Source organism: Ochotona curzoniae, unplaced genomic scaffold (assembly GCF_017591425.1).
Source record: "Ochotona curzoniae isolate NIBS_2020 unplaced genomic scaffold, NIBS_Ocur_1.0 contig_46, whole genome shotgun sequence".
Classification (NCBI taxonomy): domain Eukaryota; kingdom Metazoa; phylum Chordata; class Mammalia; order Lagomorpha; family Ochotonidae; genus Ochotona; species Ochotona curzoniae.
Genome location: NW_024466340.1, coordinates 6,082,215 through 6,097,848, shown reverse-complemented (window position 1 = coordinate 6,097,848; position 15,634 = coordinate 6,082,215). Strand labels below are relative to the sequence as shown.

Sequence of the window (15,634 nt, the reverse complement as noted above, 5' to 3'; positions counted from 1 at the left end):
CGTGGCAGCACTGAGGCCAAGTCAGCCACGGTCTGTTTACACAGCTTTACAACAAGGAGGAAACATTTCTCAGGGACCACGAATGTATCAGAAGGAGAAAAATAAACAATTCAAAGGAGCTCCTCCCAGCCTTCCAGACAGCGCCCGGCCCTTGTGAGCACTACAGACTGAGCCCCAGGAAACAATGCTGAGAGAGAAGAGGCTCGCACGGATCACTGGTGCAGCCAGAGAAGGCGCTCCCAAGTTAGTTCAGGCCAGTTTCCCAATGGATCCTTCATTTCCTGGATACTGGCAAAGCCAGGGTCCTCGGAGTCATGTGGTCCATGCTTTCTAAGTCAGACATCCCAAAGAGAACTTGAAAATCTTAACCATTCAAAAAAATATAAGACAGGGTCTGACACGATGGCTCAGTGGCAAAATCCTCACCTTGCAAGTGCCCATGTGGGCACCAGTTCAAGTCAAGGCTACTCCATTTCCCATCCAGCTTCTTCCTTATGGCCTGGAAAAGCAGTGAGGACGGCCCAAAGCCTTGGGACCCTGTACCCACATGGGAGACCTGGAAGAAGCTCCTGGTTCCTGCCTTCGGATCAGCTCGGCTCTGGCTGTTGCAGCCATTTGGGGAGTGAACCAACAGATGGAAGATCTCTGTCTCTCCTTCTCTCTGTAAATCTGACTTTCCAATAAAAATAAATCAATCTCTAAAAAAAAAAAACACACAGGACAAAGTTAGAGACAAAATTTACATAAATTCAGCTTTGACAGTGTATGTGCTTATTATTTTCAGAATTGTGCAACCACTGCTACTCTAACTGTAGAACACTTTCATCACCAGCTCCACGAACTCCAGCCCGCAGACGGCACAGACCACGCCTCCCGCCACCTGACACCCACAGCCCCGCAGTGGTCACCTTACACGGGCCTTTCCTACAAATGGGCCACAGGCCGTGGCCTTTCTCTGTGGCTCCATTCATTTCGCTTAATATTTCCAGAGCTCATCCCTGTTGTAGCCTGTCCTATGCGCTCAATCCAGATGTCCTGGTGACAGGGTCCAAGGGCTCGGATCCTATCCTCTGCTTTCCTAGGTATATCGGGAGGGAACTCGACTGGAAACAGAGCAGCTGGGACTGGATCCACTACTCTCATATGGGATACCCGTGTTCCAAAAGTGCTTACTGCTTATGATAAAGCCTCAACAGACGTTCCTTAAATAAACATTTTTTTTCATTTTTCTTTTTATTATGAAAATTGAAAAAATTGTACCCAACACATAGATTCTACAATTAACATTTTAATTCATTTTGCCTTATCACAATTTCATCTCTCCATCAATCTAATTTTTTAAAGACCTCTTTTTCTTATTGAAAGGCAGTGTAAGAGATGCGAAGAGAGATCCTCCATCTGCTAGACAGGTGCAGCAGCCAGGTCTGGGCCATCCAGGAGCCAGGAGCTTCTTCCAGGTCTCCCACGCAGGGTAGGGTCCAATGACTTCGGAAATCTCCCACTAGCTTACTCAGGTCATTGGCAGGGAGCTGGACTGAAAGTGGAACAGCCTGGACTAGAACCGGCTCCCAGGTGGGACACAAATGGTAGCTTAACTGTTATTGCCTCAGTTCTGGCCTCAATATAATTTGTTTTTTAAACCAATGATTTTTTTCTTTTTAATTTTTACTTGAAAGGCAGCTTTCCAGAGAGAACGACAGAATGATCTTCCATTTGCTGGTTCTCTGCGCAAACAGCTGTCACTCCCATAGCTGGGTCAGTCTGAAGCCAGGAGCTTCTTCCACATCTCCTACGTGGGTGCAGCATGCCAAGGCTCTGAGCCATCCTCTACTGCCTTCCCAGGCCACAAGCAGGGAGCAGCTGGGCCACGAACCAGCATCAATATGGGCTGCCAGCACTAGCAGGCAGAGGACTACCCTGCTGAGCCACAGCACCAGCTCCAGCAGTGATTTCCAAGGAACCTGGAATCCTGCTGGTGAGGGGAGGGACGGGTAGGGGAAGAGTGGACCTGGTATCAAAACTTCCTTAAAATCAGATTAGAAGAGTTTGGCCTTTTCCATTCTGGGTCTCTCAAGAGCTCACAATGAAGACTTCCAGACGCGTGATGTCACAAGTACCCAAGCAGATGGGAACACCCAGCCAGACACTGCCGAGATCTGCAAAGGAAAAGCCAAGTCACTCTTCTCCTTTGTGTTTGGAAAAGCGCTACTTCCCACAAAGCTTTCACACTTCCTCCAAACACCTCCATTTTCATTCCTAATACAGTAAACCTCAACAGAAAGAACTCAGGCAACCGAGGGCCCCTGAGGTTCTCAGGAGTGAGGTCAGCGAAGGGTCCTAGGACACAGAGGCCAAAGCAGACGTGGGCAGCAAACACCTGGTCCCTAGACCCTCAGCCTGAGTGCTGGGGCAGCTTGGTGTCCACCCGTGGCGCTCTGCTTTTGCAGAATTACATACAAGGATATGCAGAGGTCTTGAGCGTCCTGCTCGGGAAGTCCTGCCCATTGCACCGGAATCCCTCCTCCAGACCCACAGCACCACACAAGGGCCTGTGCCTTTCCCAGTCAATCCCTCCTGAACTCCTCCAGGGGAAAACTGATTTTGCTTGTTCATCCACAATGATTGGGAGACCCTATCTCTCCCACCATGGATCAGCTAAGCTGATTCTAGAGCTACATACAAACTACAAACAATTCGGTATACATGCTTCTGGGAAAACATTGTTTCAGATATTCAACTTGTTCCTTCCATTGCAGTTATTTTCTTATTTTAACTTTTAAAAATCGTTTATTTTCATACGGACAATTTTTAACATCTTACATCCAGGATTCATTCCCCAAATGCCAGCCACAGCCAGGGCTGGGCCAGCAGAAGCAGAGCCCAGAACTACTTCTAAGCTCCCACACAAGTAGTAGGAGCTCAAACAACTGTAAAAAAAAAAAAAATATATATATATATATATATATGTATTGGAAAGGCAGATTTACACAAAGAAGATCTTCTGCCCGCTGATTCACTCCTCAAGTGACCGCAACGGCCAGAGAATCTGAAGCCAGGAGCCAGGAACTTCTTTCAGGTCTCCTACATGGGTGCAGGGTCCCCAGGCTTTGGGCCACCTGGCTGTTTCACCAGGCCACAAGCAGGGAGCTGGAAGGGAAGTGAGCAGGACACAAACCAGCATCCAGATGTGGGATCGCAGCGCATGCAAGGTGAGGACTTCAGCCATCAGACTACTGTGCTGGACCCAGAACATTTTTTTTAAGATGTATTTATGGGGCCCGGCATAGTGGCGCAAGTAGTTAAGGTCCTCGCCTTGCACGCCCGGGATCCCATATGGGCGCCCATATGGGCGCCGGTTCTATCCTGGCAGCCCCGCTTCCCATCCAGCTCCCTGCCTGTGGCCTGGGAAAGCAGTCGAGGACGGTCCAAGGCTTTGGGACCCTGCACCTGCATGGGAGACCCGGAAGAGACTCCTGGCTTCGGATCGGCATAGCATCGGCCGTTGCGCTCACTTAGGGAGTGAATCATCGGACGGAAGATCTTCCTCTCTCTCTCCTCTCTGTATATCCGCCTTTCCAATAAAAAAATAATAAAAATAAATCTTCAAAAAAAAACTATCATGCTAAAAAAAAAAAAGGTGTATTTATGTATTTATTTGAAAATCAGCCAGGGCTGGTCCAGGCAGAAGCAGGTCTCCCGTGGGGGGCAGGGCCCAAGTACTTGGGCTGTCTCCACTGCTTTCCCAGTGGACAGTAAGTTAAGAAGCCAGGATGGGATCTGGTGCTCCTATTGGAGGGTGGCATCACAGGCTGTCTTTATGTGCTATGCCACAACACAAGCCCCAAGCCCAAGCACTGGAGATGCCTCCAAGGATGACAGCAGGAAGCTGGCCTGGGGCAGAGCAGCACGCTGACACAGGATCTAGGATCTCCTGGCAGGAACATACCACACTGCACCACCCCCAACGCCTCCTCTCTCTAACTTTTTAGTACTAAATGAAGGTAACTTGTTTCTAAGGTATCTCAAAATTAAAGATCCAGGAGCCAGCACTGAAATGACAGCGTCCCACACCGACACTGGTTTTCTGTAGGACATTGTGACTCTAGAGGGTCAGCGAGCACAGGTTTACAGTTGATTGGATAATATTTGCATGAGAACAATCGATTGGCTACCTTTGGTATAACTGACTGGATATCATTTCTATGAGAACAGTTGAGTGGACCGCGTGTGAATGCGAACACTTGGTAGGCTATACAAAAGGAGTTCCAAACAAGAGTATGGAAACAGTTGATGGGTTGTGTTGCTAAGCTCAACCCCTCCTCCCTTATCCCATATGACCCTTTGTGTATAGTCTGATGCCACTAATAAACTTCAGCTTTGACCGTCATTCAGGGTCCACGTGTGTCATTATCGGCTCTGTGCACCAAGTCCATCACTGCGGGACAGCGACAGTTCTTGTCCTGCCAGCCCCTCTGCCGGATGCAGCTCCTTGCTAATGGTCTAGGAAAAGCAGTGCTACCCAAACAGGAGACTAGGAAGAAGCTCCTGGCTCCTGGCTCCAGCCTGCTCAGTTCTAGCTGTCGGGGCTACTTAGACAGTGAACAAGAAGACAGAAGACCTCTCTTGCCTCCATATTTCTCTGTAACTAACTTTCAAATAAACAAAGAAATCTTGAGGGGAAAAAAAATTCATGTAAGAGAAACAAGTTTTGACCACGACTGGAATCTCTCCTTAGTGTGATTAGGAGAGGTTTTGCCGATCACTTGCCCTGCTGGCTCGTGGCTCCCACCCCTCAGCCTGTCATGCTGCCACATGCGTCCAGACACTGCCTTATTCTTGCCCTAAAAGGCAGTTCCTATCTCACCCCACAGAGGACTATTCCAGCAGCCGGAAAGCCAATGCTCAAATCGCAGAGAACCCAGGAGTGCCCTCAAAACATGCCTGTGAATGACAGACGAACAAAAGAGGGGATGGCACGCAGTGGAACCCAGCTCAGCCAGCAGAGGCGACGACACGCCTGACCTGCACTTTGGCATACGATATGTCAGAGGAAGACCTTGGAGGACTCCGTGTGTGCACGGCATCCAGGAGGGGCCAAAGTGCAAGACCGCGGCTCAGCGGCTCCGTGAGGCGGCGGGGTGAAAACTGAGCGCACAGGTCCCATCAAGGTGACACCAGGTCCTAAAAACGGACCTGAAAAAGGTGAAAAAGTGTGAAACTGCACGTTCAAGGGGGTGCACTTCACGGTATGCAAATGACATCCCCTTGTGTGGGGACAGCATGTGAGCGCCCCATACTGAGCCAGTGCCCTGCTGCTCTGTGTGGGAAGCAGCAGAAGGCAGCCTGAGCGTGGGATCAGGTGGGGTTCCTGGCTCGTACCTTCTCCCAGACCCAGCCTCAATCGCTGTGGCCTTTATCGGAGGGAACCAGCAGAGGGGAGCTGTCCTTCCCTCACTCTTTCCATTTCTGTCACTCCGCCTTTCTTTTTTTTTTTTTAAGATTTATTTATTTTTATTGCAAAGTCAGATATACAGAGAGAAGCTGCTAGGTCACTGCACCAGGCCCATCACTCTGCCTTTCAAATAAATAAATAAATAAATAAATCTTTTTTAAAAAATAAAAGAGAGGCCCAGGTAGCAGCGTAGTGGTTAAGCTCCTCACCTTGCACACATCAGAATCCCTATGGGCACCAGTTTTAATCCCAGCAGCCCCACTTCCCATCCAGCTCCCTGCTTGTAGCCTGGGAAAGCAGTCAAGGACGATTCAAAGCCTTGGGACCCTGCACCCATGTGGGAGACCTGGAGCAGACTTCTGGCTCCAGATCAGCTCAGCTCTGGCCATTGTGGCCATTTGGGGAGTGAATCATCGGACAGAAGCTCTTCCTCTCTATCTCTCCTCCTCTCTGTATATCTGTCTTTACAATAAAAACAAACAAATCTTTAATAATAATAATAATAATAATAATAGTAAAAGTGCTCCGTATAAAAAAGAAAAAGGGCCCGGTACAGTAGTCTAGCAGCTGAAGTCCTTGTCTTAAAGGCACCAGGATCCCATATGGGTGCTGGTTCTAATTCCGGCAGCCCTGCTTCCCATCCAGCTCCCTGCTTGGGGCCTGGGAAAGCAATCGAGGACGGCCCAAAGCCTTGGGATCCTGAGCCCACGTGGGAGACCTGCAAGAGCTCCTGGCTCCTGGTTTCGGATCGGGGCAGTAATGGCCACTGTGGTCATTTGGGGAGTGTATCATCTGCTGGAATTCTGTTTCTCTTTCTCTCCACACAATTGACTTTGGAATAGAAATTTTTAAATAAAATAAAATAACCCCCCACTGAGTGCCTGGTTTCTGTCTGGCCCTACTCAGGGTGTTCTGAGCACTTGGGGAGTGAACCAGCAGATGGGGGATGTCTTCCCACTTTTCAAATAAATAAGGTTCCAAAGCATACGGGTGTGCTAAGAGGACAGAGAACGCAGCTCCTGGTGGTACTGGGATCCCTAATTTTTTTGGCCCGCATCAGAAGAGGAGACATGTGTGGAACCCCGACAGCAGGGAGGCCGTCTACGCAGACGCTGTGTCGACTGTCCTGCAAGGGCAGTGTCCTCGGTCCCGGCCAGACGGCAGGCCAGCCCTGACTCACACCTTGTGCAGCTGGCCCACTCCCACCCCCAGTCTGGGAGCTCCTTTTCACCTGTGCCGCCCCACCTTTGGGCACACCCCTGCCGTGATAGCTTCCCCTGATGGCCAACGTTGTGTCCAGTGCGCGAGATCCGATCTGGAGGACAGGCTTGCCAACAGCCCTGCCCCCGCCCCACGAAGCCCACACAGTCCCCAACGGAAGACCAGCCTACAAGGTTTATGTCCAGTGGCCACAGCCCAAGTCTACCTTACGGCTCCTACTTAAATGACTCCTCCAACACCCGCTAAAGACCACTCTTACCAAGAGGCAAGTCACCTCAGTGTTACCCGAAAACGTGAGGAAGTGAAACAAAAAGCGCCCACAAAGCAGCGCGGGAGAGGCAGGCCTTGTGAAGCTCATGTTCCCAGGCTCCACCCTGCATGCCAGCTTCCTGTGCGCGCAGACCCACCATGACCCCACGGGGGGAGCTGGATCATGCCCCTGGCTGCCCAGGGGGGCTGCAGGCATCCGAGAAGTGAACCAACAGACAGGAGAGCTCCGTACCAACCTTCCTGCCTTTCAAATTAGTAAAATGAATCAACCCTTTCCGAAGCGACACACTAGCGTTTGGAGTCTCTGTGAGGGTGCCCACGTGTGACACTCCTTGAAACGTTAAAGGGGCAGGCAGCATGAACTGTATCCCAGAGAACACAACTCCACTGTAGGGTCAGATCAAGGGAGCTTCCATTCAGCACTGGTCACGCAGACCCTGGAAAGCTCACAGACATTCAGCAGGGCACAGTGCTAACACAGGTGGGCGGGCGGGCAGGTGCAACATCCAAGTGCCACCACCACCCACCTGCCCAACCAGGGGGTACCACACGCACGCTCAGGGAATCCCCATCCCCTCGGTGAGAGGCCAGCCACCTCACCACCCAAACTTCGCCAGGGGCCACACCAGCAAGGGCCATTTGACATCACAGGCAGGGAAGCCCCTCAACCCAGCCCCTAACCTGGCAAGTCCCGGACATTGCCACACAGCCCGGTCCTGAGTGACCTACTCCACACCCAGCCAGTCCTGGGCAGCGACACATCCAAGTCCCCAACCACTTCTCAGACTGGAAAGAACCCAAGTTCCTCTGCACTTAGTTCCTCCCCCTAGAGCTGCTGGACCTCATCTGGAAACAGCTGGAAGGCACAGTCAACAGGAAACAAAACCAGAAGAGGCAGAGTGTACCAGGGAGGCTGGGGGACAGCCAGGAAGTTGAAATTAGAAAGAAAAGCTAGGCCGGAAGCAGAGAGGAGACCCAGCTGGGAGGAGAGAACTGGAAACCACAGAGAGAGCCCGACACCACGCAGCCCCCACCCCCACTTCTCCCTGGCAGGAGGGCCGAGCTCAGTAGCCCAGGCTTGCCAGCTTCCTGCTGGGCTACAGGCTCCTGCTCCTGCCGGGGCAGCTGGCTTCGGGTTACCCTCTGTCAATGTGTCCCAAAGTCTCACACTGCTGTCCAAGCCAGCCTAACACCCAGGCAGACAGCATCTACTTGAAAAACCAGCAAGCAGATCCTGCCTTCTGGGGGAGAGCTCGGGCGGCCCCAGAAACGGACACCAGGAGCATAGTACGGGGGGAGTGAGAGGGTGGGCAGGGCTGCAAGCGCTGGAGGGCCAGGGAACCACCTGCACCAACCCAGACGGGGCATTCTGCAGTGAAGAAGGTTAAGTGAGCAGGGGCCAGCTGCCAAAAATGTTTGGGAGAAATGAAAAATAAAACAATATTGCTTCTCTGGTGCTATTCATGGGCCTCAGCTGGCCGACACAGGGCCGGGAGGCAGGAGAGGGGCTGCTTTCTCCTCTAGCAGCGCCTAGCCAGGTGGGACCCTCCCAGGCCACCCTCATGCCTTCTCTCTGGCCCTGCGCAAGTTTATATGAAAATTAAAGAGGATTAGGATGTCTTGATCAAGCGCATTCCAGTCCTGCACCTCCAGCAGGGCCTGCAAGCGCGTTCTCCCCGCCTGCGGGCACACAGGGTCACCGCCTCAGGACCACTGGTTTAAACAAACAGCACATCTCTACACGCTCGGTGCCAGCTCAAACCGGCAAGACCAGAGAGCCCGGGACAGACTGACCCTACGGGAAGAAGCCATCAGGGAGTGGGGTTCCTTCCAGCCGGGGCCGTGCCCCCGCTCGGGCAACTCCTGCTTCCCCAGAATTCACCACCTCCTGGGCACAGGCCGCAGACCGGCCTTCCTCTTTCCTGCACCCCTCCCCCGGCCAGCAGAGGCCACCTAAGACACCCCTGCAGGCGCCCAGGCCATGCCGTAGGGATCCCCGCAGCGGCTACTCCAAAGCCCTGTGGCTGAGGGCCCAAGGATCCGGAACCAAACACCCAACACACGCACACTCTGCGGGGGGGAGTGACCCGCAGGGCCAGCGCCACGCACCTCCGGCCTTAGAAGTCCTGCGGCCCAAATGCCACCCCTTCTTCTAGGGTTTCCGGTCTGGCCAGCAAACACTGCCCCTTGCCAGGAGGGCAGGCTGCGGCTCCAACAGCTGTGACTTTACAATCCTCCTGGGTGGGTGCGGGGAGGACCCCAGGAGGACGCGTGGGACGGGGGCGGGGGGAGTGGGCAGGGGACAATAGCAGAAGTATCGGCCCGCTGGCCCCCCGGGTGGGGTGGACCAGGACGGCGCACGAGAAGCCGGAAGACCCGCACTGCCCACAAGGGACGATGCGAGGACCCCGCTGGGCCCGTCCACCAGCACCCTGCTCCCCACGGAGGCCGAGCCCGAGGGGGGCCCGGGGCCGCGCACCCCGACACCGGCGAGGGGCCCGCGGGGCAGCCCTACCTGTAGGCCAGGGTCATGCACTCGAAGAGCTTGGTGAGGGAGGCGTCGATGGACAGGTGACACGAGCTGGTCTTGCCGAAGCTGTAGGTCTGGCACGTCTGCTTGTTGACCGTGTCGAAGTCGTAGCCCTTCTTGGGCGGGTGCTCGCGGTGCGGCGACGACACCATGAAGTGGCCGCTGTGGATGATCTGCTGGCGGCCCGGCCCGGCCCGGGACGGCGGCGGCGCGGCGCTCGCGTGGGCCCGGGCCGCGGTGGCCGCTCCGGACGCGGGCGGAGGCGACGGTTCATCCGTGTCCGAGTCGTCGTCGTCCTCGGGCACCTGGGGCTTGAGCAGCACCGAGCGGCCCCGGCTGCGCGGCCGGCGCGGGGAGCACATGAACACGTCGGCGGCCATGAGGAGGGGCCTCGGCCGGGGGCATCCCCCGGGCCCGCGGGCTGTGTGCGCGGGTCGGCGCGGGGACGACGGGGGCACGGCGCGGGCACGGCGCGGGCAGGGCGAGGCTCACGGAGGCCGCCGGCCCGGCCCGCTCACCGACGCCCGGCCCAGCGCGCGGCGGGAAGGCGGAGGCCGCGGGCCGCCCCGGCGTGACGTCACCGGCGCGTCTCGGCCAATCGGCTGCCTGCGTCGGCCTCTTAAAGGCGCAGGGGAAGCTTTGCTGATCCATCCAGACACACACACAAAAAGAGGAACCGTAGGCCCCGCCCAGGCCCCGCCCAGGCCCCGCCCCTCGCTGCCCGGGGCTGCCATGGGGGGCCGAGGGCCACAGAGGTCAGGCTGCACCCCTCGGGGGGTCGTGTCCCAAGAGGCCGCTCCACGTGGTGGGTGCGGGTGGGCTCGGTCCCCGCCCAGGCCCGGCCTCTCGCGGCGGGACCCCGGAACTGAGCCGGGAGCGCGCGTGCCAGGGGCTGCCGCCCGCCGGGAGCGGTCCCTCTTTCTTTTTTTTTTTTTTTATTATTTTTCAAGGTTTTTGCATAGTTGATTATGGTGCGGGATGGGGGTCGAGGGCTGGAGGACAGTGGGTGAGACCATGGTTTCCCCACATTCTCTCTTTTCCTTCCTGTATCTGGGGCAAGCGGGGAGAGAAGGGGAGCAGCCACACCCAGCCTTCCAACCGTCTCAGGGTCCCCATGTGGGGCACGCTTTGAGGGTCCTGCCCAAGAGGTTTTGACAGTTTTAATAGTTCTGAACTGCTGGCGATCTCACCACTCCAATAGCGATGAAATCTCTCCAGAATCCATTGGCCAACGTAGTCCACCTTAGAGTTTCCATTTGCCGAACGCTCGGCTGGGGTAGTTGATCAATTTGTTCTGTCCTCCGTCCTGTTATGGAACCAGGTGTCCTCTGGAGGCTCCGGTGCACTGCCATAGCCTCCATGTGCCCCTGGCCATGCTGTCCACTGCTCCGTCTGAGCCACTGAGGAGGCCCAGCTCTGCTGCCTGCACTCCAGATCATGGAACCTGCAATTCTCTCTAGGCTTGGGGTTCTGAGTGCAGCGATCCCCACAGGAACTTCATCTGAATGAAGGGGTGCTTAGAAACATCCAGAAGTCCACCATGGGATTCCTTTCTTTGATCCAGAGGGCTTTTCTCCTGATGCAATGCACTGTTCAGTGTCCCACCACATTGAAAGATTGTTCACACTGAAAGAGTTAGACAACAGGGGATCCCCCAGGCACTGGCTCACTCCCCAGATGGCCATGATGGCCAGCGCTGGGCCTGGCCAGAGCCAGGAGCTCCTTCTGGGTTTCCCGTGGCGGGGGGGAGGGCAGGGGCGTAAGGACTTGGACCATTTTCTACTGCTCTTCCCAGGCCATGAGCGGGGAGGTGGGTAAGCTAGAACCTGTGCCCATGTGGTATGCTGGCAATTCAGGCTTTATGCCATGACACAGACAATGTTTTAAAGAGTATCCTAGCCTTGGCCTGGCACAGCAGTCTAGTGGCTAAAGCCCTCACCTTGCACACCCGAGATCCCATATGGGCGCTGGTTCTAATTCCAGCTGCTCCTGGCTTCGGATCGGCGGCAGCACTGGCTGTTGTGCTCACTTGGGGAGTGAATCATCGGACGGAAGATCTTCCTCTCTATCCCTCCTCCTCTCTGTATATCTGACTTTCCAATTAAAAAAAAAAATCTTAAAAAAAAAGTATCCTAGTCTGATGTGAATTGTAAGTATCCACACCTTCACGTATGTGCTGAAAAGTGTAGTAAAATGTGGTTGGAGTTGAGCTTTGTTATACGTTTGGTAAGCTGGCATTTTAATTGCAATAACTGATTGTTGGGCAGTACTAACCATGTTGAGCTTTTTTTTTTTTAAAAAAAAAAGATTGTTTATTTTTATTAGAAAGGCAGATTTCCAGAGAGGAGGAGAGACAGATGGCCTCGACCAGCACCCAGAAAGAGATGCTGGTGTTGAAGACAAAAGATCAGCCTGCCGAGCCACCACCCCGGCTCCTTCCCCACCTTTATACACAGTCCTTGGCTTCCCCCACCCCTCCCCGCTCCCATGTGCCCTGCAATAAACTAAGGAATTCATAAACTGCCTTCGCCTCACATGCTCCACCCTTTGACTTCACAGAAGGTACAAGGACTGGAATCCTGGAGCCTTTCTAATCCTTCCGACACGGGAGATCAGGCCACTCAGGGTGGGGAGGTTTTTAATTTCCTCTTTATGCTTACCTGTTTTTTCTAATTCCAAAATATACAGGTCCTGCTTATGGGTGTGTGGGTGTATGATTATTATCATTATTATTTAATTTAAACACTGGAAGGCTTTGGTAGCCCCCGTATGGGATGCCTGAACGCATCCTCCCAGGGTCTGATTCAACTTTGGGCTTCGTGAACTTTAAATCCCACACAAGGTGGCACTGGGTTATAGCTCAAGCACACGGGTGCCTGATGTCCATGCAGAGGATTCAGCTGGAATTCTGGGGTCCTGGCCTGGCCCAGTCCTGGCTGTAGTAGGCATTAGGAGAGTGAACCAGAAAATGGAAGATCTTTTCTTTGTCTTACTTCCAGACAAATGAATAATTCAAAAAACTATTCATAAAGGGGTCCCGGCCCAGTGGCTAAAATAGCTAGTTTACCTTTGTGAGTGTTGGGATCCCATAGGGGCATCAGTTTGTGCTCCACATGTTCTGCTTTCCATCCAGCTCCCTGCTTGTGGTCCGGGAAAGCAGTGGAGGACGCCCAAAGCCTTTGGACCCTGCACCCACATGGGAGACCCGGAAGAAGCTCCTGGCTCCTGGCTCCTGGCTTCTTATTGGTTCAGCTCCAGCCATTGAAGCTGCTTGGGGAGTAAATCATCGAACTGAAGATCTTCTCTGTTTCTCCTCCTCTCTGTATATCTGACTTTGCAATTAAAAAAAGTTCCAAAAAAAAAAGAATTTTCTATTTCTCAGTGATGTTCTGAATTTTACAAATGTTTTTTGTGAAAATTAAGTGAAGTTGAACATTGGTAAGCTTTTCTTTTTTTTAAGTTTTTGAACATTTTTGTTTGTTTGTTTAAAAGGCAGAGAAAAAGATCTTTCCTCTGCTGGTTTGCTTCCCAGATGCCTGGGCCAGGCTTGAAGCAGGAGCCCAGGGCAGCACCAAGGCCTCCCACGCAGGTGACAGGACAGGTGCACCTGAGCAGAGGTGGGAGTTAGCGCACCCTGCTGGCGGGGCACACACCCGCCTGGGAGCTGGGGCGCCTGGCGGGGGCACATCGGTACATCACCCGACCATTTCATTTTTTCTATTTCATCTTTCCAGAACTATTGGTTGTTGGACTGGCTGAATTAATGCTCTATTGTATTGTATTTTCTGACTAGTTTTTGTCTCCAACCTCTTTTTTAAGATTTATTTTTATTATTATTTTTTTATTGGAAAGGCGGATATACAGAGAGGAGAGACAGAGAGGAAGATCTTCCGTCCGATGATTCACTCCGCAAGTGAGCGCAACGGCCGATGCTATGCCAGTCCAAAGCCAGGAGCCTCTTCCGGGTCTCCCACGCGGGTGCAGGGTCCCAAAGCCTTGGGCTGTCCTCGACTGCTCTCCCGGGCCACAGGCAGGGAGCTGGAAGGGAAGCGGGGCTGCCGGGATAGAACCGGCGCCCATATGGGATCCTGGGCGTGCAGGGCGAGGACCTTAACCACTTGGGCCACCGCGCCAGGCCCCTACAACCTCTTTTTAAGGAAATTTTTACTACTTTGATTTATGCCTTATCTAGCAAATGTCTCTGCAGTCCTCCACTTCCTTTTTTTTTTTTTTTAATTTTGATGGAGCCTCCTGTCTGCTTGCCAGAGTGTCGCCCTGACTCTCACCTCCCCCACAACGCACTGCGAACTCACCTGGCTTATCTTCGGCTGTCTGCACTCAGGTGGCTCTAAGCTCTGTCCTCTCTGAAACGGAGTCCATTAGAAGACCCACAGGCTTGTGTGTGACAGACAGGTGTGTGCCCAGGAGGCCATGGGCGCCTCTGATGGAAGGTCCACTGTCTGGCTCTCCTGGCAGGGAACATCTGGCTGCCTGAGCAAGGCCAGGAAAGGCCAGTGAGCTTGCTGCCAGCTCTGGCCACTGCCACTCCATCTCTCTAAGCTCAGCCCCGGCGACTCCCACCCTGCCTGCTGCCCATGCCACCGGCCCCGGTGTGGAGCTGGACCCATTTCCTCTAGAAGCTGCACCTGCGGTGAGAAGGGCACGTCTAAGGCATAGGGAGGTGGGGTTCTTCCACACAGCCTCGCAGCCCCTGCTACCTGCCCACTGATGCCTCAACTCCCTGCATCTGGGGTCTTGGGGGGGGACTGCCTGACCTTGCAAAGTTCCCTTGATTTCTCTGTCCTCCTTGGCAATTTCATCCACTGTGGTTAATATTCATCTATGAATGCACTGAGTATGCTTTTTCTGCTTCTCTTCTTCCTGTATTCTGGGGGTGACAGAGAAAAGGCAAGGGTGAACATGTTTACTGTAACAAAAGCTAACACCAGAACACTTCAAAGAATAAAAATCTGGCTTACTTGGCTCACAATTTTTCAAAAGGATTTATTTACTTGAAAGGCAGTTACAGAGAGGGGGATGGGAACCTCCCATCCGCTGGGTCACTCTCCAAATGGCTCCCATGGCCTAGGCCGGGCAAGGCCAAGGCCGGGAGCCTGGAATTCCATCCAGGTATCCCAGCGGGTAGGCAGAAACACAAGGACAGGAACCGTGTCAGCTGCTTTCCCAGGCACAGGAGCAGGGGGCCAGATCGCAAGCAGAGCAGCAGGACTGGACTGGCGTCCTTACGGGATGACTCAGGCACCACAGGCTGCAGCTATCCCTGGAGCCAACGGTGTGACATTTCCCATGCACGTTAGAAAGCTTGGAGCTTCTAGAACTCAGCAGTTGGAACAACACTGGGTTCTTGCCTCTGCGGAGCCGAGGAGGACAGGTGCCCTGGGCGGAGGCCGGGCTCCCTGCCCGCAGCTCCCACCCCTCCCTGAGGCTCTGACTGTTCTGTCCTTTCACAGCACTGGTTCCTGCAGGCTTCAGCTTATCAGCTCAGCCGCCCAAAGTAGAACATACTAGTGGAAACTTTTCCTCCTTGTTGTGGGAGACAAAACAATCCTAGGCCGAGGTGAGGGTTGCACACTGGGGAAGGGGAGGTAGCGGAGAGGCCTCTGGGGACAAGATGGACAGAGAGAGGGAGGCAGAGTGGGACATTGGAGAGGCTTTGGGGCAAAGCTTCGCGATGTGATTCCAAGCAGCTACTGCACAGGGTGGCCTGAGGACCAACGCAGTCACCAGGAGCTTCAGAGAGTACACTGGAAAAGCCTCAACTGTGGCACAAAGCCGAGTTTTACAAGGCGTGCTCAGGGGCCTTGAGGAAACCTGAAAAAGAGGTTTCTTGTTTGTTTTTGTTTTTTTATCCAGCCACTGTTTTCCCAGCAACTGCAGTGGATCAGCAGCTTTCATACAATTGTGTAATATCGACTTATTTACATTTGAAAGGCAGATTTATAGAAAGAAGGAGAGATAGCAAGATTTTTTTCACCTGCTGGTTCACTCTCCAGGTGGCTGCAATGGCTGGAGCTGAGCCAATCTGAAGCCAGGAGCCAGGAGCCAGGAGCTAGGAGCCAGGAGCTTCCTCCAGGGCTCCCATGCAGGTGCAGGGTCCCAAGGCTTTGGGCCGTCCTCCACTGCTTTCTCAGGCCACAAGT

The 15,634-nt window shown here is 53.7% G+C and overlaps 1 protein-coding gene across 1 annotated transcript in view; it reads right to left on the bottom strand.

The window, feature by feature from the left end:
* LOC121160903 (MLX interacting protein) overlaps positions 1-9,921 on the bottom strand; it is a 43,623-nt gene extending 33,702 nt beyond the window's left edge. The window contains exon 1 of the mRNA XM_040987057.1: positions 9,459-9,921. Coding sequence (XP_040842991.1) covers positions 9,459-9,853 — 395 coding nt within the window. The 5' untranslated portion in view covers positions 9,854-9,921. The remainder of the gene's footprint in view (positions 1-9,458) is intronic.
* Between the last annotated feature and the right edge of the window lie 5,713 nt (positions 9,922-15,634).